Genomic DNA, 25,405 nt, shown 5'->3' on the forward strand with positions numbered 1-25,405 from the left:
GTTAGGCAGGCTGGGGCATAGCCCAATGATGCACAGCCAACTCCTACATAGGTACCTATCTGTCATTGAGTAGGGCCTCTTACTGGACTCATAGGCTCCAAAGGAGCAAGGGCAATAATGTATAATATACAAGATATAGTTACATTTTTGTCTCAAAACTATATCAATCTTTTCTGATCCCCCTGTTTTGCAATATACTGCCAACAGTTAGCAATAATTGTTCAACATAGTCGTTTCCCTTTAAATCCTCTTCTCTATAGTAAAGCTGTAACCTGACAGTCTAACTGCCCCATTTGTCATACAGTACCTAACATTACATATTCAGAAGTAAAACAGTCAACTCAAAATAAAGTGAATGAAGTATAATACATGCAAATATACATTGTTTTTTAAATATAATTTTCAAAAAAATTGTACATTATACAAATAATTAACTTAACTTGGACTTGGACTCGTTTATCTTTCCCATCACTGTTATCCCCTGCCAGTGCCACACCCTGAGTAATTGTGCTACCTTGTATGCCCTAGCCGACCCCAGAGATTCCCTCCCTAGCTATATGATGTTGGCTAGCTGCTATTATATGGCATGAAAGGGTTAATTCTCTCCTTCATGACAGTGAAAGGCTATACATCACAAACCTTCTCATTCCCGCCCACCAGAGGGCAGGGGTCAAAAATTTATGATGCCATGAAAGGAAACCATTAAAGGAAAGTTTATACAGCCCTAGTGTCTTTAGGGTGACCTCCGGGATCCATAACCTCTGGGCCTTATGGGAACACTTCAAATCCCTATTGTTACACAGGTTTGGATGTGTAAAAGTGTTGTTATATCATTTTAGGGTCATATACAAGACTAACATGGAAATGCCTTTGTTGTGGTCTCGAAGAACTCCATGGAGTACTACTGTACATACTAATGCTAGGTTCACACCTGCGTTTGGGTTTCCCCAATCGGACCCCCGAATGGAAATTAAATCCACTTAAAAGAACGGTTACCCTTGAAAACTCGCATATCCCATAGACTATAATGGGTCCACCGGGTTTCCACCTGGTTTCCTCCCAAAAAGAGCGGAAAAATATGAAGATAGAAGTCCAGTTTGCAGCACTTTTCTCTCTGCATTTTTAACGCAGAGCCCGGGCGCAGGTATGAACCTTGTCTTAAGACTTTTATTTCTTAAAAAAAAAAAAAATTCTTCTACCATAGGTTATGGGGTCATTCTCCTGTAAAAACTCTTGTAATCTCGTATGTCTATAAAAGCTTACCAAAGGGATGATTGTTTCCTGTACAAAACAGTCTTGCCGGTCATATTAACAGTAGTGTTCTGTGTAAGCTGTGCACTCTGGAAATGATAGAGTTAAAGCATACTTCAGCCAGGTTCGGGGAGGGGGGGGGGCTTACTGGCCGTATTAGTAGGCTGTTTTAACTTTTTCCTTTCCAAAGTGTCCAGCATAGAGAGAACACTGACTAATAGGGTGACAGTCGAGGCTCATACTAAAGACAATCAGATCCTTTACTGATCTTGGTTCGGTTTTAGGTCTTTTTCGTTTTGTCCTCGTGCTTCTTTCTTTCGGCTTCATAAACAGAAGGACAATAATTTTTGTATAAATGTTCCACCAAGGTATTGCTTCCTGGTACCATTGTTTCTTCCCCTTTATTCAGAAAATTCCAGAGGTGCAAACTATAGGAAGTATTAAAAGTTGGATCAGTATCCCATTTTGTAAAATACTTCTTCCATTCCGGGTAAGAGATTGGATAAAAACGGTCAGGAAAACAAAAGGTTAGTGGCCCACAAATGACATCTTCCGTAAGACTAACTGCAGTACTTTTGCATTTGTTTTGCAAAACACGTGTTACAACTCCTGGACCTTGATGCCCCCAGATGTCACCTCGGTAGTTCTGAACAAAATTTTCCATGAACTCCCATGCCAAAGAATGTAGGCGAGGAAGTCCGTACACACCGCTACTCATATAATCTATTGACTGCGGCGCAAAAAAGAGATTTAATGGAATAGCCTTGATGGCGATAAAGTCAGTGTCCATATATATTCCTCCGTAGGTCCATATAAGTGAAAATCTGCAAGCATCTGATAAAACATGAATCCAGTAAGGTTCCTTCTGGGGGTCAGTCTGAAAAACAACATCATTTACATTATAATGTGTCAGAGTTTAAGAACAAAAGCTTGTGAAGCAACTTCTATTTAACATCATGATTAGAGATGAGCGAACACTAAAATGTTCGAGGTTCGAAATTTGATTCGAACAGCCGCTCAATGTTCGTGTGTTCGAACGGGTTTCGAACCCCATTATAGTCTATGGGGAACAGATACTCGTTAAGGGGGAAACCCAAATCCGTGTCTGGAGGGTCACCAAGTCCACTATGACACCCCAGGAAATGATGCCAACACCTCTGGAATGACACTGGGACAGCAGGGGAAGCATGTCTGGGGGCATCTAACACACCAAAGACCCTCTATTACCCCAACATCACAGCCTAACAACTACACACTTTACACACTCAATACCACATCTCTGACAGTAGGAAAACACCTTGAAACATGTGTATTTGGCACTTGCAGTGAGGAGAGCTTGTCACCAGCAGTGAATTTGGCCCTTGTAGTAAGTTGAGGTTGGCACCAACATTTGTTTTGAAAATCAGGGTGGATTGAGCCTCTAACCAGCAGAGTTTGGGCAAATTCATGGTGGAGGGAGCCTCTAAACACCCCAGTTTGGGCAAATTCATGGTGGAGGGAGCCTCTAAAAACCCCAGTTTGGACCAATTCATGGTGGAGGGAGCCTCTAACCAGCCCAGTTTGGGCAAATTCATGGTGGAGGGAGCCTCTAACCAGCCCAGTTTGGACCAATTAATGGTGGAGGGAGCCTCTAACCAGCCCAGTTTGGACCAATTAATGGTGGAGGGAGCCTCTAACCAGCCCAGTTTGGACCAATTAATGGTGGAGGGAGCCTCTAACCAGCCCAGTTTGGACCAATTAATGGTGGAGGGAGCCTCTAACCACCCCAGTTTGGACCAATTCATGGTGGAGGGAGCCTCTAAACAGCCAAGTTTGGACCAATTCATGGTGGAGGGAGCCTCTAAAAACCCCAGTTTGGACCAATTCATGGTGGAGGGAGCCTCTAACCAGCCCAGTTTGGGCAAATTCATGGTGGAGGGAGCCTCTAAACAGCCCAGTTTGGGCAAATTCATGGTGGAGGGAGCCTCTAACCAGCCCAGTTTGGACCAATTAATGGTGGAGGGAGCCGCTAAACAGCCCAGTTTGGGCAAATTCATGGTGGAGGGAGCCTCTAAACAGCCCAGTTTGGACCAATTCATGGTGGAGGGAGCCTCTAAAAAACCCAGTTTGGACCAATTCATGGTGGAGGGAGCCTCTAAACAGCCCAGTTTGGGCAAATTCATGGTGGAGGGAGCCTCTAAACAGCCCAGTTTGGGCAAATTCATGGTGGAGGGAGCCTCTAACCAGCCCAGTTTGGACCAATTAATGGTGGAGGGAGCCTCTAAACAGCCAAGTTTTGGGAAATTCATGGTGGAGGGAGCCTCTAACCAGCCCAGTTTGGACCAATTCATGGTGGAGGGAGCCTCTAAACAGCCCAGTTTGGGCAAATTCATGGTGGAGGGAGCCTCTAAAAAACCCAGTTTGGACCAATTCATGGTGGAGGGAGCCTCTAACCAGCCCAGTTTGGACCAATTAATGGTGGAGGGAGCCTCTAAACAGCCAAGTTTGGACCAATTCATGGTGGAGGGAGCCTCTAAAAACCCCAGTTTGGACCAATTCATGGTGGAGGGAGCCTCTAACCAGCCCAGTTTGGGCAAATTCATGGTGGAGGGAGCCTCTAAACAGCCCAGTTTGGGCAAATTCATGGTGGAGGGAGCCTCTAACCAGCCCAGTTTGGACCAATTAATGGTGGAGGGAGCCGCTAAACAGCCCAGTTTGGACCAATTCATGGTGGAGGGAGCCTCTAAAAACCCCAGTTTGGACCAATTCATGGTGGAGGGAGCCTCTAAAAAACCCAGTTTGGACCAATTCATGGTGGAGGGAGCCTCTAACCAGCCCAGTTTGGACCAATTAATGGTGGAGGGAGCCTCTAAACAGCCAAGTTTGGACCAATTCATGGTGGAGGGAGCCTCTAAAAACCCCAGTTTGGACCAATTCATGGTGGAGGGAGCCTCTAACCAGCCCAGTTTGGACCAATTAATGGTGGAGGGAGCCTCTAACCAGCCCAGTTTGGACCAATTAATGGTGGAGGGAGCCTCTAACCACCCCAGTTTGGACCAATTCATGGTGGAGGGAGCCTCTAAACAGCCAAGTTTGGACCAATTCATGGTGGAGGGAGCCTCTAAAAACCCCAGTTTGGACCAATTCATGGTGGAGGGAGCCTCTAACCAGCCCAGTTTGGGCAAATTCATGGTGGAGGGAGCCTCTAAACAGCCCAGTTTGGGCAAATTCATGGTGGAGGGAGCCTCTAACCAGCCCAGTTTGGACCAATTAATGGTGGAGGGAGCCGCTAAACAGCCCAGTTTGGGCAAATTCATGGTGGAGGGAGCCTCTAAACAGCCCAGTTTGGACCAATTCATGGTGGAGGGAGCCTCTAAAAAACCCAGTTTGGACCAATTCATGGTGGAGGGAGCCTCTAAACAGCCCAGTTTGGGCAAATTCATGGTGGAGGGAGCCTCTAACCAGCCCAGTTTGGACCAATTAATGGTGGAGGGAGCCTCTAAACAGCCAAGTTTTGGGAAATTCATGGTGGAGGGAGCCTCTAACCAGCCCAGTTTGGACCAATTAATGGTGGAGGGAGCATCTAAACAGCCCAGTTTGGACCAATTCATGGTGGAGGGAGCCTCTAAACAGCCCAGTTTGGGCAAATTCATGGTGGAGGGAGCCTCTAAAAAACCCAGTTTGGACCAATTCATGGTGGAGGGAGCCTCTAACCAGCCCAGTTTGGGCAAATTCATGGTGGAGGGAGCCTCTAAACAGCCCAGTTTGGGCAAATTCATGGTGGAGGGAGCCTCTAACCAGCCCAGTTTGGACCAATTAATGGTGGAGGGAGCCGCTAAACAGCCCAGTTTGGGCAAATTCATGGTGGAGGGAGCCTCTAAACAGCCCAGTTTGGACCAATTCATGGTGGAGGGAGCCTCTAAAAAACCCAGTTTGGACCAATTCATGGTGGAGGGAGCCTCTAAACAGCCCAGTTTGGGCAAATTCATGGTGGAGGGAGCCTCTAACCAGCAGAGTTGTGGGAAAGCAGGGTGGAGGGAGCCTCTAACCAGCAGAGTTGGTGGAAATCAGGGTGGAGGGAGCCTCTAACCAGCAGAGTTGGGGGAAATCATGTTGGAGGGAGCCTAGTATTAGCAGAATTGTGCAACGCTTATGGTGGATGAGTATGAGGATGCGGAGGAATTGGAGAGGTTGAGTACAGACATGGAGTTTCATGTTGGGGTGCTTTACACAGGTGGGCACAAAAATGAAGGCTCTATCCAGTGGTGGTTCATTTTTATCAAAGTGAGCCGGTCGGCACTCTCAGCTGACAGACGGGTGCGCTTGTCAGTGATGATGCCACCGGCTGCACTGAACACCCTCTCAGATAGGACGCTGGCGGCAGGACAGGACAGCACCTCCAAGGCATATAGGGCAAGTTCAAGCCACAGGTCCAACTTCGACACCCAATACGTGTAGGGCGCAGAGGGGTCGGAGAGGACAGGGCTGTGGTCGGAAAGGTATTCCCGCAACATGCGCCTATACTTCTCACGCCTGGTGACACTAGGACCCTCCGTGGCGGCACTTTGGCGAGGGGGTGCCATCAAGGTGTCCCAGACCTTAGACAGTGTGCCCCTCGTTTGTGTGGACCGGTGAGAACTTGGTTGCCTACTGGAGGAACTGCCCTCCCTGCCGCCAACGTCACATGCTGGAAACATCTCCATCATATTCTGCACCAATTGCCTGTGGCAAGCATTGATGCGATTGACCCTCCCCTCTACCGGAATAAAAGACGAGATGTTGTTTTTATACCGGGGGTCAAGGATAGCAAAGATCCAGTACTGGTTGTCCTCCATGATTTTGACAATACGCTTGTCGGTTGTAAAGCACCCCAACATGAACTCAGCCATGTCTGCCACAGTGTTAGTTGGCATGACTCCTCTGGCCCCACCGGAAAGTTCAATCTCCATTTCCTCCTCATCCTCCATGTCTACCCATCCGCGCTGCAACAATGGGATGATTCGAAGTTGCCCGGAAGCCTCCTGTATCACCATCACATCATCGGACAACTCTTCTTCCTCCTCCTCCTCCTCCTCCTCCTCCATTAAACGCAGTGAAGCGGACAGATGTGTGGACCTACTCTCCAGCTGTGACGGATCGGATGCTATCCCTAACTCCTCTGTGTGATCTGAGTTATCCCTGATGTCAATCAGGGATTCTCTCAGAACACACAAGAGCGGGATTGTATGGCTCACCATCGCATCCTCAGAGCTCACCCTCCTTGTGGACTCCTCAAAGACCCGTAGGATGTCACAAAGGTCTCTCATCCATGGCCACTCATGGATGTGAAACTGAGGCAGCTGACTTTGTGGCACCCTAGGGTTTTGTAGCTGGTATTCCATCAAAGGTCTCTGCTGCTCAACCACTCTATTCAACATCTGAAATGTTGAGTTCCAGCGTGTGGGGACGTCGCACAAAAGCCGGTGTTGTGGCACATGCAGGCGTTGCTGGAGAGATTTTAAGCTAGCAGCGGCTACTGTCGACTTGCGAAAGTGGGCGCACATGCGCCGCACTTTCACCAGTAGCTCTGGAACATTGGGGTAGCTCTTTAGGAAACGTTGCACCACTAGGTTGAAGACGTGGGCCAGGCATGGAACATGTTGGAGTCCGGCAAGCTCCAGAGCTGCTACCAGGTTCCGGCCGTTATCACAAACGACCATGCCTGGGCCCAGGTGCAGCGGCTCAAACCATATTGCCGTCTCATCGAGGAGGGCATCCCTCACCTCGGAGGCAGTGTGCTGTCTGTCCCCCAAGCTGATCAGCTTCAGCACAGCCTGCTGACGTCTACCAACGCCAGTGCTGCAACGTTTCAAACTCGTAGCTGGGGTCAATCTAACAGCGGAGGAGGAGGCGGTGGCGGAGGAGGAGGCGGTAGAGGAGGAGGAGGAGGGGGGTGTTCTTCTCGTGTCCCTGCCAGGAATGTTAGGCGGGGAGACGAGGTACACCGGGCCAGTTTGGGAAGCAGTCCCAGCCTCAACTACATTCACCCAGTGTGCCGTCAGTGAAATGTAGCGTCCCTGTCCGCATGCACTTGTCCACGCGTCGGTGGTCAAGTGGACCTTTGTGCAAAGCGCGGAACTAAGGGCCCGCCTGATGTTGAGTGACACGTGCTGGTGCAAGGCGGGGACGGCACACCGGGAGAAGTAGTGACGGCTAGGGACGGCATAGCGAGGTGCCGCAGTTGCCATCAGGTCCAGGAAGGCGGGAGTTTCAACAAGCCGGAATGCCAACATCTCCTGGGCCAGCAGTTTAGCGATGTTGGCGTTCAAGGCTTGCGCGTGTGGGTGGTTAGCAGTGTATTTCTGCCGCCGCTCCAATGTCTGAGAGATGGTGGGTTGTTGTAAAGAAACGCCTGATGGTGCCTTTGATGGTGCAGGAGAAGGAGATAAGACAGGACCAGGGGAGGATGAGGTAGAAGTCAACAAAGTGGCGGAGGCAGATGAAGTGGTGTCCTGGCTCGTCCTCTGGAGTGCATCGCCAGCACAGTCAGCAGTGGCAGTGGCAGAGGCAGAGGCAGTGGCAGAGGCAGTGGCAGTGGCGTGAACGGCAGGCGGCCTTTGTCCTGCCGTTGCTGCCTGCCACTGATTCCAGTGCTTGGATTCCAAATGACGGCGCATTGAAGTGGTGGACAGGTTGCTCTTCTCAGAGCCCCTAATCAATTTCGAGAGGCAAATTGTGCAGACAACACTATATCTGTCCTCGGCGCATTCCTTGAAAAAACTCCACACCTTCGAGAAACGTGCCCTCGAGGTGGGAGTTTTTCGGGGCTGGGTACGAACTGGAACATCTTGGGAGATTCCGGGTGTGGCCTGGCTTCGCCTAAGCTGCTGACCTCTGCCTCTGCCTCTAGCTACCCTTTTTGGTGCTGCACCTGCCTCAACATCCACACTACTTTCCCCGCTTGACATCCCCCCTGTCCAGGTCGGGTCAGTGTCCTCATCATCCACCACTTCCTCTTCCAACTCCTGTCTCATCTCCTCCTCCCGCACAATGCGCCGGTCAACTGGATGCCCTGACGGCAACTGCGTCACATCATCGTCGATGAGGGTGGGTTGCTGGTCATCCACCACCAAATCGAACGGAGATGGAGGAGACTCTAGTGTTTGAGCATCTGGACACAGATGCTCCTCTGTTAGGTTCGTGGAATCGTGACGTGGAGAGGCAGGTTGAGGGACAATGAAAGGAGCGGAGAACAGCTCTGGGGAGCAGGGACAGTTTGGGTTATTGTTCTGTAAAGCTTCGGAATTTTGGGAGGAAGGAAGACAAGACTGTTGGGTAATAGGAGGAGAGGAGGCAGAGTCTGACTGGCTGCTGGACAATGTGCTGTAAGCGTTCTCTGACAGCCATTGCAAGACCTGTTCCTGGTTCTCGGGCCTACTAAGGTTTGTACCCTGCAGTTTAGTTAATGTGGCAAGCAACCCTGGCACTGTGGAGTGGCGCAATGCTTGCTGCCCCACAAGAGTAGGCACGGGACGCCCTGTGGCTTCACTGCTACCTTGCTCCCCAGAACCATTCCCCCGACCTCGCCCACGGCCTCGTCCACGTCCCTTTCCGGGAGCCTTGCGCATTTTGAATTCCTAGTTAGAAATTGGCACTGTATACCAGTAGTAAAAATTGTGGGTGCACGTAACCCCAATATATTCTTTGAATTCCCAGTCAGACACTGGCACTATATGGCAGTAGCAAGAAATGAGGGTATTTGTATTCCCAATATATTCTTTGAATTCCCAGTCAGACAATGGCACTGTATACCAGTAGTAAAAATTGTGGGTGCACGTAACCCCAATATATTCTTTGAATTACCAGTCAGAAACTGGCACTATATGGCAGTAGCAAGAAATGAGGGTATTTATAACCCCAATATATTCTTTGAATTCCCAGTCAGACAATGGCACTGTATACCAGTAGTAAAAATTGTGGGTGCACGTAACCACAATATATTCTTTGAATTACCAGTCAGAAACTGGCACTATATGGCAGTAGCAAGAAATGAGGGTATTTATAACCCCAATATATTCTTTGAATTCCCAGTCAGACAATGGCACTGTATACCAGTAGTAAAAATTGTGGGTGCACGTAACCCCAATATATTCTTTGAATTCCCAGTCAGACACTGGCACTATATGGCAGTAGCAAGAAATGAGGGTATTTGTATTCCCAATATATTCTTTGAATTCCCAGTCAGACAATGGCACTGTATACCAGTAGTAAAAATTGTGGGTGCACCTAACCCCAATATATTCTTTGAATTACCAGTCAGAAACTGGCACTATATGGCAGTAGCAAGAAATGAGGGTATTTATAACCCCAATATATTCTTTGAATTCCCAGTCAGACAATGGCACTGTATACCAGTAGTAAAAATTGTGGGTGCACGTAACCCCAATATATTCTTTGAATTCCCAGTCAGACACTGGCACTATATGGCAGTAGCAAGAAATGAGGGTATTTGTATTCCCAATATATTCTTTGAATTCCCAGTCAGACAATGGCACTGTATACCAGTAGTAAAAATTGTGGGTGCACGTAACCCCAATATATTCTTTGAATTCCCAGTCAGACACTGGCACTATATGGCAGTAGCAAGAAATGAGGGTATTTGTATTCCCAATATATTCTTTGAATTCCCAGTCAGACAATGGCACTGTATACCAGTAGTAAAAATTGTGGGTGCACGTAACCCCAATATATTCTTTGAATTACCAGTCAGACACTGGCACTATATGGCAGTAGCAAGAAATGAGGGTATTTGTATTCCCAATATATTCTTTGAATTCCCAGTCAGACAATGGCACTGTATACCAGTAGTAAAAATTGTGGGTGCACGTAACCCCAATATATTCTTTGAATTCCCAGTCAGACACTGGCACTATATGGCAGTAGCAAGAAATGAGGGTATTTTTATTCCCAATATATTCTTTGAATTCCCAGTCAGACAATGGCACTGTATACCAGTAGTAAAAATTGTGGGTGCACGTAACCCCAATATATTCTTTGAATTACCAGTCAGAAACTGGCACTATATGGCAGTAGCAAGAAATGAGGGTATTTATAACCCCAATATATTCTTTGAATTCCCAGTCAGACAATGGCACTGTATACCAGTAGTAAAAATTGTGGGTGCACGTAACCCCAATATATTCTTTGAATTCCCAGTCAGACACTGGCACTATATGGCAGTAGCAAGAAATGAGGGTATTTGTATTCCCAATATATTCTTTGAATTCCCAGTCAGACAATGGCACTGTATACCAGTAGTAAAAATTGTGGGTGCACGTAACCCCAATATATTCTTTGAATTACCAGTCAGAAACTGGCACTATATGGCAGTAGCAAGAAATGAGGGTATTTATAACCCCAATATATTCTTTGAATTCCCAGTCAGACAATGGCACTGTATACCAGTAGTAAAAATTGTGGGTGCACGTAACCACAATATATTCTTTGAATTACCAGTCAGAAACTGGCACTATATGGCAGTAGCAAGAAATGAGGGTATTTATAACCCCAATATATTCTTTGAATTCCCAGTCAGACAATGGCACTGTATACCAGTAGTAAAAATTGTGGGTGCACGTAACCCCAATATATTCTTTGAATTCCCAGTTAGACACTGGCACTATATGGCAGTAGCAAGAAATGAGGGTATTTGTATTCCCAATATATTCTTTGAATTCCCAGTCAGAAACTGGCACTATATGGCAGTAGCAAGAAATGAGGGTATTTGTATTCCCAATATATTCTTTGAATTCCCAGTCAGACACTGGCACTATATGGCAGTAGCAAGAAATGAGGGTATTTGTATTCCCAATATATTCTTTGAATTCCCAGTCAGACAATGGCACTGTATACCAGTAGTAAAAATTGTGGGTGCACGTAACCCCAATATATTCTTTGAATTCCCAGTCAGACACTGGCACTATATGGCAGTAGCAAGAAATGAGGGTATTTGTATTCCCAATATATTCTTTGAATTCCCAGTCAGACAATGGCACTGTATACCAGTAGTAAAAATTGTGGGTGCACGTAACCCCAATATATTCTTTGAATTCCCAGTCAGACACTGGCACTATATGGCAGTAGCAAGAAATGAGGGTATTTGTATTCCCAATATATTCTTTGAATTCCCAGTCAGACAATGGCACTGTATACCAGTAGTAAAAATTGTGGGTTTATATAGCCCCAATTCTATTGCTAGGGGACTTGCAGGGTATTTCTGGGGTGAAGGTGGGGGGGCACACCGTTGGAACGGGTATCGGGGTATATATCGGGTATACGGGAATACACTGACAGTGTATTCCATTCAGGATCCTGGGAAAGCTGGGTTGCGGCGATTGAGCCCGTCAGTGCCACGTTACACTGACAAGCTTCTCCCTGGAATTTAGCTCTTACAAGAGCTGTTGGTTGTCTTCTCCTTCCTATCCTAGCCTGTCCCTGCCTACCCAGAATCTTAACCCTAGCTAGCTGGACGGAAACCTCCGTCCTCGGTGAATTGCAAGCTCAGAATGACGCGAACCTGGGCGGCGCTGTTCTTTTAAATCAGAGGTCACATGTTTTCGGCAGCCAATGGGTTTTTCCTACTTTTTTCAACGTCACTGGTGTCGTAGTTCCTGTCCCACCTACCCTGTGCTGTTATTGGAGCAAAAAAGGCGCCAGGGAAGGTGGGAGGGGAATCGAGTAATGGCGCACTTTACCACGCGGTGTTCGATTCGATTCGAACATGCCGAACAGCCTAATATCCGATCGAACATGAGTTCGATAGAACACTGTTCGCTCATCTCTAATCATGATGATCTCTAAGTTAAGTTGACATTGCATTTCAGATGATTATAGGCTGATTAGCTATCCCTCATGACCCCCTGTATAAATGCGTGCATGATGGGGCCAAAAGGGACATGTGTTTTAAATGAGGAAAGGGGAGAAAGCTGCTGGCAGATAACTGTAGATTCAGTTAGCCCCCCTGAAACAAAAGGATTAGGCATGTTGAAGTCCAACAGCCTAATCCTTATCCTAAAAGTCAGGTGGCCTCCAAAGACATTAGCCCCCACTACAGTTTGAGCAAACTGTACTAGGGGTTTGAGCAAAGTGCGTTACAGTTCACCCTGAACAGGATACGTCCAGGGAGACTGCAGAAATGGTAGTCCCTTTAAATGGCTCCAACTTCAGAGCCACAGGTTAAAGTGAAGCTGCATATTCTTGTAACTTGCACTTTAAATAGTGTGCAGGAGAACAGTCTGCAGGGAAAGGAGAAAATTATTTTATTATTCTCCTATCCCGGTCACTTTGGATAGCCTCAGGAAAGGGGTACCGTTGACTATTATTCATGATGTTACCCTCCCAATCGATCAAAAAGCATGTATGCCATTTAATTCCTTATTAGAGATGAGCGAACAGTAAAATGTTCGAGGTTCGAGGTTCGAGGTTCGATATTCGTTTCGAGTAGCCCCTCAATATTCGACTACTCGAATCGAATATCGAACCCCATTATAGTCTATGGGGGGAAAATGTGGACATGCACAGTCGGCTCTGCCCAGGCCCGATGCCTGGCAGAGTGAATTCAGAGCCGGAAGACGCCGCAGGGAAGCTGCACGGAGAAGACTTCTAAAGGTAGGAGAAGAACCAGCGTTGATTGGCCGACTGTATAGCATTCGGCCAATCAATGCTGGTTCTGCATCAAACTTTTCCATTCGAATAGCGAGTGGTACTCGATCGAGTACGAGTATTTCGAATACCGTAGTATTTGATCGAATCGCTCATCTCTATTCCTTATATGTTGTAGTCAACAGACTTTTTTTCCATGTTAATAAAAAACCCACATAATTTTTATCATCCGTAACAACCTCCAAACTAAAATTAGTATGTTATGTATTCTACATGAGAAACTCCATAAAATTCAAAAGGAAGAATTGATGTTTTCTCTTCATCTCACCGCTCAAAAGCTAAGTAATAAAAAGTTATCAAAGCATCTTATATACCAACAAAAACACAAGGTCATATAAAGCTATGTTGAAGTAACATATAAAAAGTTATGAAAGCGAGGAAGCAGAGAGAGATAAAATGTTACTGATTTAACGCTAAGATGTGTTTGTTCACTAAAGGGTTAAAAGTACATGGGCCCCAAAGTTATGTACCAGAAAAATTTTAAATTTTAATGTAACTGTTAGGGGATTAACATAGTTGGCCTGTTCTATATACGTATCCAAGCTTACGTGATGGATTACTAACATATCTATATTACTTTCAGAGTTGTTATCTCCTGCTCTTCTGGTCCAGTAATCAGGTGAGCTAATTGCAGATAGCTGATAAAGGCTCAGACAGGGCAGGTCATCTCTCTAATGTAAATACAATGCAAACACTGAGATTACTACAAGTCTATTGTAAGTCATCAAGTGTTCTCCAACCCTGTGTAATATATTAAACATTTACTGTGCAAATTTAATCTGCATTATTATACAGTGCCTACCAATAAGTATTTGGCCACCTGTGGTAGAATAGAAAACCAACATTTATTCATATTCAATAGTTGATAGAACCCAGCAGATGCTTCCTTACGGATGGTATTGATCAACATGATATTCCCAGATATCTGTTTAAACTCCTGGTGTATGTGAGCCATCGGTTGGGTGCGGTTTCTCTGGCCAGCACCTGTCCCTATCTCCCAGTTTTGGGGGTCTGCTGACTCAGGGCACATTCTGACAATCATTGTTCACCTTCCACTTCATAATCTCATAGGTCACAGTCGATTTTGGGTAATTCAGTTCGCTTGCTATGTCCCTTAAGGATCCAGCATTTCTGTGGTACCGCACAATTACCCCTTTCTCGAAATTGGACTACTCTGTACTACTTCGTGGCACCTTGCATACAAATAATGCCAATGCACTAATGCCAATGCTGTTTCCTATTTAATGGTAGAAGGCATGACGTACATCACGACCGCAGAGATCTTCATTTGCATGGGTGCCCAAATACTTATTGGTAGTGTTAGGGAATGGCAGACGATAATTCCCCAGAAGCTGCTGGTGAACCCTGGAGGGAGGGGCACAAGGGACAGTGAGCCCTAAACTGAAGCCCTCCGCTTTCCCTTCCTATTGCCAGACCCTATTCTAGGTAATAGGCGACAACCACGAAGACAGTCCCTCCCTGAATACGTGAAACACAAAACGCAGACAAGACGAACAACAACAAAGGGAGGTCAGCTAGCCAGGGTTCGGTAACAAGAGAGCGATGCAGTGCCAAATCGAAGTCCAAAAGAATTGTCAGTAGGGAAGCCAGAGGTCAAGGATTAGAGTACAAGTAATAACAGCAAGAAAAACCAGAAAGCAAGGGCAATAACCGACACCAGTGTGACTGTGAGCCAAGACTAAATAGGGGAGGAAGAACCCTCCCTGAACCTGATAGGAAGGAAAGCTGTCAATCACAGGCAAGACAAAATCAAACACTAAATGAACAGAGGCAACCTTGGCAGAAGACGGGTGTGGTGCAAATCCAATTAAGGACTAGAGCCGTGTTCACAAAGTGCAACTAAAAACTTTAAGCAGATTATCAAACTGCACACGCCTCCTGCGCCGCAGCATGCGAGCAGAGGGTGGCGCAGAGGCCCGAACAGGCAGAGATGTTACAGGTAGATAGTGTATATTTCTAGTAATCATAATAAATAATCCATCGTGATAAAATCAAAGTCTATATCTACTGAGGTACTTCATAGTGTCCTGTCCATAAAACACAAAACACAATGCAATAAAGGCAACAAAAAAAGTAAATCCACTAACAATAACCATAAATAATGTCAAACGACAGGATCACTTATGAATAAAAATATGAATTTTATTATGCCATATAAAATAAAATGACAATAATAATAATAATAATAATAATAATAATAATAATAATAATAATAATAATATATTAAATATTGGAAGGACCAAATAGACCAATAACACCATAAAATGGGAGGCTACAATGTTATAGTATATCAATAGTGTACTAAGCAAGGTCAAATATATGACATGGGCGCTCCATAACTTGGTAGGCTCAATAGTATTCTTTTTATTACAGGTCTCTATGCTTGGTCTCTTACACTTTTCATGTTGGTGTTATATTGATTCAATTCACATGTTATGCACTTCCCTTTATTATTGGTTGTTATGTTACTGTGTAACATTCTGTTACATATAGTTTTTCATTGTGGTTTGCACATGTCATATATTTGACCTTGCTTAGTACACTATTGATATACTATAACATTGTAGCCTCCCATTTTATGGTGTTATTGGTCTATTTGGTCCTTCCAATATTTATTTTATTATTATTATTATTATTATTATTATTATTATTATTATTATTATTATTATTATTTCTGTCCATAAAACAGTTAAAGCCCACTCACCAGGTTGTTGAAGAATACAGGAAGTAAGAAAAAGAGACAGCAGGCAAACTATTGAGAGAGGGAGATGGGAAAACCCCTTTAAAGGTTAAAACAGATGTACACTTGTTTTGTATACAGTAGATGGAAGGGGAGTGCTCTAAATTAGTTTCTCTAGTGGAACCAAGGAATTTCATTCCAATAAATGTCCAAGTGATGCCTCATATAACAGAATATTGACTAAACAATAGAGATGAGCGAACAGTGTTCTATCGAACTCATGTTCGATCGGATATTAGGCTGTTCGGCATGTTCGAATCGAATCGAACACCGCGTGGTAAAGTGCGCCATTACTCGATTCCCCTCCCACCTTCCCTGGCGCCTTTTTTGCTCCAATAACAGCGCAGGGTAGGTGGGACAGGAACTACGACACCGGTGACGTTGAGAAAAGTAGGCAAAACCCATTGGCTGCCGAAAACATGTGACCTCTAATTTAAAAGAACAGCGCCGCCCAGGTTCGCGTCATTCTGAGCTTGCAATTCACCGAGGACGGAGGTTTCCGTCCAGCTAGCTAGGGCTTAGATTCTGGGTAGGCAGGGACAGGCTAGGATAGGAAGGAGAAGACAACCACAACAGCTCTTGTAAGAGCTAAATTCCAGGGAGAAGCTTGTCAGTGTAACGTGGCACTGACGGGCTCAATCACCGCAACCCAGCTTTCCCAGGATCCTGAATGGAATACACTGTCAGTGTATTCCCGTATACCCGATATATACCCCGATACCCGTTCCAACGGTGTGCCCCCCCACCTTCACCCCAGAAATACCCTGCAAGTCCCCTAGCAATAGAATTGGGGCTATATACACCCACTATTTTTGCTACTGCCATATAGTGCCATTGTCTGACTGGGAATTCAAAGAATATATGGGGGTTACGTGCACCCACAATTTTTACTACTGGTATACAGTGCCAGTTTCTGACTGGGAATTCAAAGAATATATTGGGGTTACAAATACCCTCATTTCTTGCTACTGCCATATAGTGCCAGTTTCTGACTGGTAATTCAAAGAATATATTGGGGTTATAAATACCCTCATTTCTTGCTACTGGTATATAGTGCCATTGTCTGACTGGGAATTCAAAGAATATATTGGGGTTACGTGCACCCACAATTTTTGCTACTGGTATATAGTGCCAATTTCTAACTGGGAATTCAAAATGCGCAAGGCTCCCGGAAAGGGACGTGGACGAGGCCGTGGGCGAGGTCGGGGGAATGGTTCTGGGGAGCAAGGTAGCAGTGAAGCCACAGGGCGTCCCGTGCCTACTCCTGTGGGGCAGCAAGCATTGCGCCACTCCACAGTGCCAGGGTTGCTTGCCACATTAACTAAACTGCAGGGTACAAACCTTAGTAGGCCCGAGAACCAGGAACAGGTCTTGCAATGGCTGTCAGAGAACGCTTACAGCACATTGTCCAGCAGCCAGTCAGACTCTGCCTCCTCTCCTCCTATTACCCAACAGTCTTGTCCTCCTTCCTCCCAAAATTCCCAAGCTTCACAGAACAATAACCCCAACTGTCCCTGCTCCCCAGAGCTGTTCTCCGCTCCTTTCATTGTCCCTCAACCTGCCTCTCCACGTCACGATTCCACAAACCTAACAGAGGAGCATCTGTGTCCAGATGCTCAAACACTAGAGTCTCCTCCATCTCCGTTCGATTTGGTGGTGGATGACCAGCAACCCACCCTCATCGACGATGATGTGACGCAGTTGCCGTCAGGGCATCCAGTTGACCGGCGCATTGTGCGGGAGGAGGAGATGAGACAGGAGTTGGAAGAGGAAGTGGTGGATGATGAGGACACTGACCCGACCTGGACAGGGGGGGATGTCAAGCGGGGAAAGTAGTGTGGATGTTGAGGCAAGTGCAGCACCAAAAAGGGTAGCTAGAGGCAGAGGCAGAGGTCAGCAGCTTAGGCGAAGCCAGGCCACACCCGGAATCTCCCAAGATGTTCCAGTTCGTACCCAGCCCCGAAAAACTCCCACCTCGAGGGCACGTTTCTCGAAGGTGTGGAGTTTTTTCAAGGAATGCGCCGAGGACAGATATAGTGTTGTCTGCACAATTTGCCTCTCGAAATTGATTAGGGGCTCTGAGAAGAGCAACCTGTCCACCACTTCAATGCGCCGTCATTTGGAATCCAAGCACTGGAATCAGTGGCAGGCAGCAACGGCAGGACAAAGGCCGCCTGCCGTTCACGCCACTGCCACTGCCTCTGCCACTGCCTCTGCCTCTGCCACTGCCACTGCTGACTGTGCTGGCGATGCACTCCAGAGGACGAGCCAGGACAACACTTCATCTGCCTCCGCCACTTTGTTGACTTCTCCCTCATCCTCCCCTGTTCCTGTCTTATCTCCTTCTCCTGCACCATCAAAGGCACCATCAGGCGCTTCTTTACAACAACCCACCATCTCTCAGACATTGGAGCGGCGGCAGAAATACACTGCTAACCACCCACACGCGCAAGCCTTGAACGCCAACATCGCTAAACTGCTGGCCCAGGAGATGTTGGCGTTCCGGCTTGTTGAAACTCCCGCCTTCCTGGACCTGATGGCAACTGCGGCACCTCGCTATGCCGTCCCTAGCCGTCACTACTTCTCCCGGTGTGCCGTCCCCGCCTTGCACCAGCACGTGTCACTCAACATCAGGCGGGCCCTTAGTTCCGCGCTTTGCACAAAGGTCCACTTGACCACCGACGCGTGAACAAGTGCATGCGGACAGGGACGCTACATTTCACTGACGGCACACTGGGTGAATGTAGTTGAGGCTGGGACTGCTTCCCAAACTGGCCCGGTGTACCTCGTCTCCCCGCCTAACATTCCTGGCAGGGACACGAGAAGAACACCCCCCTCCTCCTCCTCCTCTACCGCCTCCTCCTCCGCCACCGCCTCCTCCTCCGCCACCGCCTCCTCCTCCGCTGTTAGATTGACCCCAGCTACGAGTTGGAAACGTTGCAGCACTGGCGTTGGTAGACGTCAGCAGGCTGTGCTGAAGCTGATCAGCTTGGGGGACAGACAGCACACTGCCTCCGAGGTGAGGGATGCCCTCCTCGATGAGACGGCAATATGGTTTGAGCCGCTGCACCTGGGCCCAGGCATGGTCGTTTGTGATAACGGCCGGAACCTGGTAGCAGCTCTGGAGCTTGCCGGACTCCAACATGTTCCATGCCTGGCCCACGTCTTCAACCTAGTGGTGCAACGTTTCCTAAAGAGCTACCCCAATGTTCCAGAGCTACTGGTGAAAGTGCGGCGCATGTGCGCCCACTTTCGCAAGTCGACAGTAGCCGCTGCTAGCTTAAAATCTCTCCAGCAACGCCTGCATGTGCCACAACACCGGCTTTTGTGCGACGTCCCCACACGCTGGAACTCAACGTTTCAGATGTTGAATAGAGTGGTTGAGCAGCAGAGACCTTTGATGGAATACCAGCTACAAAACCCTAGGGTGCCACAAAGTCAGCTGCCTCAGTTTCACATCCATGAGTGGCCATGGATGAGAGACCTTTGTGACATCCTACGGGTGTTTGAGGAGTCCACAAGGAGGGTGAGCTCTGAGGATGCGATGGTGAGCCTTACAATCCCGCTCTTGTGTGTTCTGAGAGAATCCCTGATTGACATCAGGGATAACTCAGATCACACAGAGGAGTCAGGGATAGCATCCGATCCGTCACAGCTGGAGAGTAGGTCCACACATCTGTCCGCTTCATCGCGTTTAATGGAGGAGGAGGAGGAGGAGGAGGAGGAAGAAGAGTTGTCCGATGATGTGATGGTGATACAGGAGGCTTCCGGGCAACTTCGAATCATCCCATTGTTGCAGCGCGGATGGGTAGACATGGAGGATGAGGAGGAAATGGAGATTGAACTTTCCGGTGGGGCCAGAGGAGTCATGCCAACTAACACTGTGGCAGACATGGCTGAGTTCATGTTGGGGTGCTTTACAACCGACAAGCGTATTGTCAAAATCATGGAGGACAACCAGTACTGGATCTTTGCTATCCTTGACCCCCGGTATAAAAACAACATCTCGTCTTTTATTCCGGTAGAGGGGAGGGCCAATCGCATCAATGCTTGCCACAGGCAATTGGTGCAGAATATGATGGAGATGTTTCCAGCATGTGACGTTGGCGGCAGGGAGGACAGTTCCTCCAGTAGGCGACCAAGTTCTCACCGGTCCACACAAACGAGGGGCACACTGTCTAAGGTCTGGGACACCTTGATGGCACCCCCTCGCCAAAGTGCCGCCACAGAGGGTCCTAGTGTCACCAGGCGTGAGAAGTATAGGCGCATGTTGCGGGAATACCTTTCCGACCACAGCCCTGTCCTCTCCGACCCCTCTGCGCCCTACACGTATTGGGTGTCGAAGTTGGACCTGTGGCTTGAACTTGCCCTATATGCCTTGGAGATGCTGTCCTGTCCTGCCGCCAGCGTCCTATCTGAGAGGGTGTTCAGTGCAGCCGGTGGCATCATCACTGACAAGCGCACCCGTCTGTCAGCTGAGAGTGCCGACCGGCTCACTTTGATAAAAATGAACCACCACTGGGTAGAGCCGTCATTTTTGTGCCCACCTGTGTAAAGCACCCCAACATGAAACTCCATGTCTGTACTCAACCTCTCCAATTCCTCCGCATCCTCATACTCATCCACCATAAGCGTTGCACAATTCTGCTAATACTAGGCTCCCTCCAACATGATTTCCCCCAACTCTGCTGGTTAGAGGCTCCCTCCACCCTGATTTCCACCAACTCTGCTGGTTAGAGGCTCCCTCCACCCTGCTTTCCCACAACTCTGCTGGTTAGAGGCTCCCTCACCATAAATTTGCTCAAACTGGGCTGGTTAGAGGCTCCCTCCACCATGAATTGGTCCAAACTGGGGTTTTTAGAGGCTCCCTTCACCATGAATTTGCCAAAACTGGGCTGTTTAGAGGCTCCCTCCACCATGAATTGGTCCAAATTGGGGTTTTTAGAGGCTCCCTCCACCATGAATTTGCCCAAACTGGGCTGGTTAGAGGCTCCCTCCACCATGAATTGGTCCAAACTGGGCTGGTTAGAGGCTCCCTCCACCATGAATTGGTCCAAACTGGGTTTTTTAGAGGCTCCCTCCACCATGAATTGGTCCAAACTGGGGTTTTTAGAGGCTCCCTCCACCATGAATTGGTCCAAACTGGGGTTTTTAGAGGCTCCCTCCACCATGAATTGGTCCAAACTGGGGTTTTTAGAGGCTCCCTCCACCATGAATTTGACCAAACTGGGCTGTTTAGAGGCTCTCTCCACCATGAATTGGTCCAAACTGGGGTTTTTAGAGGCTCCCTCCACCATGAATTGGTCCAAACTGGGGTTTTTAGAGGCTCCCTCCACCATGAATTGGTCCAAACTGGGCTGGTTAGAGGCTCCCTCCACCATGAATTTGCCCAAACTGGGCTGTTTAGAGGCTCCCTCCACCATGAATTGGTCCAAACTGGGCTGGTTAGAGGCTCCCTCCACCATGAATTGGTCCAAACTGGGTTTTTTAGAGGCTCCCTCCACCATGAATTGGTCCAAACTGGGGTTTTTAGAGGCTCCCTCCACCATGAATTGGTCCAAACTGGGGTTTTTAGAGGCTCCCTCCACCATGAATTGGTCCAAACTGGGGTTTTTAGAGGCTCCCTCCACAATGAATTTGCCCAAACTGGGCTGTTTAGAGGCTCCCTCCACCATGAATTGGTCCAAACTGGGTTTTTTAGAGGCTCCCTCCACCATGAATTGGTCCAAACTGGGGTTTTTAGAGCCTCCCTCCACCATGAATTGGTCCAAACTGGGGTTTTTAGAGGCTCCCTCCACCATGAATTGGTCCAAACTGGGGTTTTTAGAGGCTCCCTCCACCATGAATTTGCCCAAACTGGGCTGTTTAGAGGCTCCCTCCACCATGAATTGGTCCAAATTGGGGTTTTTAGAGGCTCCCTCCACCATGAATTTGCCCAAACTGGGCTGGTTAGAGGCTCCCTCCACCATGAATTGGTCCAAACTGGGCTGGTTAGAGGCTCCCTCCACCATGAATTGGTCCAAACTGGGGTTTTTAGAGGCTCCCTCCACCATGAATTGATCCAAACTGGGCTGGTTAGAGGCTCCCTCCACCATGAATTGGTCCAAACTGGGTTTTTTAGAGGCTCCCTCCACCATGAATTGGTCCAAACTGGGGTTTTTAGAGGCTCCCTCCACCATGAATTTGCCCAAACTGGGCTGTTTAGAGGCTCCCTCCACCATGAATTGGTCCAAATTGGGGTTTTTAGAGGCTCCCTCCACCATGAATTTGCCCAAACTGGGCTGGTTAGAGGCTCCCTCCACCATGAATTGGTCCAAACTGGGCTGGTTAGAGGCTCCCTCCACCATGAATTGGTCCAAATTGGGGTTTTTAGAGGCTCCCCCCACCATGAATTGGTCCAAACTGGGCTGTTTAGAGGCTCCCTCCACCATGAATTGGTCCAAACTGGGGTTTTTAGAGGCTCCCTCCACCATGAATTTGCCCAAACTGGGCTGTTTAGAGGCTCCCTCCACCATGAATTGGTCCAAACTGGGGTTTTTAGAGGCTCCCTCCACCATGAATTGGTCCAAACTGGGGTTTTTAGAGGCTCCCTCCACCATGAATTGGTCCAAACTGGGGTTTTTAGAGGCTCCCTCCACCATGAATTTGCCCAAACTGGGCTGTTTAGAGGTTCCCTCCATCATGAATTGGTCCAAATTGGGGTTTTTAGAGGCTCCCTCCACCATGAATTTGCCCAAACTGGGCTGGTTAGAGGCTCCCTCCACCATGTATTGGTCCAAACTGGGGTTTTTAGAGGCTCCCTCCACCATGAATTGGTCCAAACTGGGGTTTTTAGAGGCTCCCTCCACCATGAATTTGCCCAAACTGGGCTGTTTAGAGGCTCCCTTCACCATGAATTGGTCCAAATTGGGGTTTTTAGAGGCTCCCTCCACCATGAATTGGTCCAAACTGGGGTTTTTAGAGGCTCCCTCCACCATGAATTGGTCCAAACTGGGCTGGTTAGAGGCTCCCTCCACCATGAATTTGCCCAAACTGGGCTGTTTAGAGGCTCCCTCCACCATGAATTGGTCCAAACGGGGGTTTTTAGAGGCTCCCTCCACCATGAATTTGCCCAAACTGGGCTGGTTAGAGGCTCCCTCCACCATAAATTTGCCCAAACTGGGCTGTTTAGAGGCTCCCTCCACCATGAATTGGTCCAAACTGGGCTGTTTAGAGGCTCCCTCCACCATGAATTGGTCCAAACTGGGTTTTTTAGAGGCTCCCTCCACCATGAATTGGTCCAAACTGGGGTTTTTAGAGGCTCCCTTCACCATGAATTGGTCCAAACTGGGGTTTTTAGAGGCTCCCTCCACCATGAATTTGCCCAAACTCTGCTGGTTAGAGGCTCAATCCACCCTGATTTTCAAAACAAATGTTGGTGCCAACCTCAACTTACTACAAGGGCCAAATTCACTGCTGGTGACAAGCTCTCCTCACTGCAAGTGCAAAATACACATGTTTCAAGGTGTTTTCCTACTGTCAGAGAGGTGGTATTGAGTGTGTAAAGTGTGTAGTTGTTAGGCTGTGATGTTGGGGTAATAGAGGGTCTTTGGTGTGTTAGATGCCCCCAGACATGCTTCCCCTGCTGTCCCAGTGTCATTCCAGAGGTGTTGGCATCATTTCCTGTGGTGTCATAGTGGACTTGGTGACCCTCCAGACACGGATTTGGGTTTCCCCCTTAACGAGTATATGTTCCCCATAGACTATAATGGGGTTCGAAACCCGTTCGAACACACGAACAGTGAGCGGCTGTTCGATTCGAATTTCGAACCTCGAACATTTTAGTGTTCGCTCATCTCTACTAAACAAGTTCATACCTTAATGTTGATATATAAAGGATAAAGTATGTATGAAACTATATACTGCCACATTGAACTGATATATAGTGTGCATACATTTGAATAAAGTTAGTATAAATTATATTTAGTGCAGACAGCCATTGATTAGCAATTCAGGGTGTATGGCTTGTAGTCAGATGTCGAGGCTGCTTGTCAGTCTGAAAGTATGGCTGGCTAGCACTAGGTAAATCCAATAAAGAAAAAATGATGAAATCAAAGACCTGTATCTTATGTCATATTTATGCTTTCTGACCATCTAAGCTCCAAAAGATGGTCGGGGAACCCTAACCGATTAGGAACATCAAATATATCAATGTTGAAATTTAATATTTAAAATTAAAATGATGTATCTAAGGAATGTAGTAAAATTCAATCTGCATGTTTGGTATGCCTGGACTTGTAACAGAGTTTGTCTGACTTGGCAGACCTATCATACCTATATGTGGTAAACACTAAGAGTCATGGCATATTTCCATAATGTGCGGATGTGGGGTCACTTTACTCCTGTGTAGCCTAGTGTCAATAGTGATTTCTTACAAATCAGGGGTACAAATTCAAGGCATATACGGGGGCCACACTGTGGCTCAGTGGTTAGCACTGCAGCTTTGCAGCGCTGGAGTCCTGGTGTTCAAATCGCACCAAGGGCATAAAACCATCTGCAAGGAGTTTGTATGCTCTCCCCGTGTTTGCATGGGTTTCCATCCCATATTCCAAAAAAAAGACATACTGATAGGAAAAAATGTACATTGTGAGCTCTATGTGGGGCTCACAATCTACATTAAAAAAAAAAAAAAATTGAAGGCATATACAAAAATATTTTTTCCAAGTCCGTTGCATTTTCAGGGAATGTGTGAAGGCATCCTAAAAAACTATGATGCTTTATGTATTTTAATAAACCTTCACATACCTTTTCATACCATGGTTGAATTGGCGTATTATTAAACAATTCATCGAATCTCAGAGGGATGAAATAGACATTATCAAAATGAGAGATTGCAGGGAATAGATTTCTGGCTTTGGTCATATCTTCCTTGGTTACTATGTCATGTAATCCCTTCATGAAAAAGCCGATGGGTCGGTTAGGATACATTCGAGCTGCCGATTCAATCGCACATAAGACCAACGATGGTGGATCCATTCTATCAGTGGTTTCTAGAAATAAAATTCCATTTCCGTGGATGAATATATTGTGTGGATATACATTTATATGACTAAAGGGATGCCGTGGTGTGGGAGTTAAGTTTTCCAATATGATTTCTGGCCGCTTTGTCATCATGGTAGCTCTCATGACAAAGCCGAAAACTGCAGATGCCAAAGTTAAAGTTAATAATCTTAGGACTTTCAACATGTCTGGGTAATTTTTGAGTATACCTAAAAGATAAAAGAAACAGAATAGTTAATGTGTGACCTTCAGGAAACCATTGTTTCTCAGCTTGTACTTCATGATCTATAAAAAAAAAAATATTAACATTATCAATTTAATTGATATTTAATATTTAATTAGCATTTGTATTCCAGGGGAACTCAGATGCCATAGGTGTGACTTCTACTTTTGTATCCCATATTGTATCCCATATAGCTATTACCCTGGTTGGTAGAGGTGTAACTTTAAGTTCCTAGACCCAGGGCAAAATCTGCAATGGGGCCTCTAGCTGAATTGAGCCATTTAGAATAGCTGTATTTTATGTGCTACAAGGAACTTTGGGGCCCTTTCAAGGTCCAGGGTCTGATAGGGACTGCTATCTCTGAGCCAATCACCAAAGTTCTAGTTAAGGGGATATTGTCACTCCTCAGGGATAGACCACCATTTAGGTGTGTGGAGTCTTATTAAGCAATT

General features: G+C 46.9%; 1 protein-coding gene across 1 annotated transcript; it reads right to left on the bottom strand.

The window, feature by feature from the left end:
- Positions 1-1,531: 1,531 nt before the first annotated feature.
- On the bottom strand, positions 1,532-24,916 carry LOC142196929 (alpha-1,4-N-acetylglucosaminyltransferase-like). Its single transcript, XM_075266907.1, has 2 exons — positions 24,476-24,916; positions 1,532-2,128 (listed from the first exon to the last, which is right to left on the bottom strand). Exons 1-2 carry the CDS (start codon positions 24,914-24,916, stop codon positions 1,532-1,534), a joined length of 1,038 nt encoding a protein of 345 aa, XP_075123008.1.
- Positions 24,917-25,405: the final 489 nt, after the last annotated feature.

This window comes from Leptodactylus fuscus, chromosome 3, assembly GCF_031893055.1.
Source record: "Leptodactylus fuscus isolate aLepFus1 chromosome 3, aLepFus1.hap2, whole genome shotgun sequence".
Taxonomy (NCBI): domain Eukaryota; kingdom Metazoa; phylum Chordata; class Amphibia; order Anura; family Leptodactylidae; genus Leptodactylus; species Leptodactylus fuscus.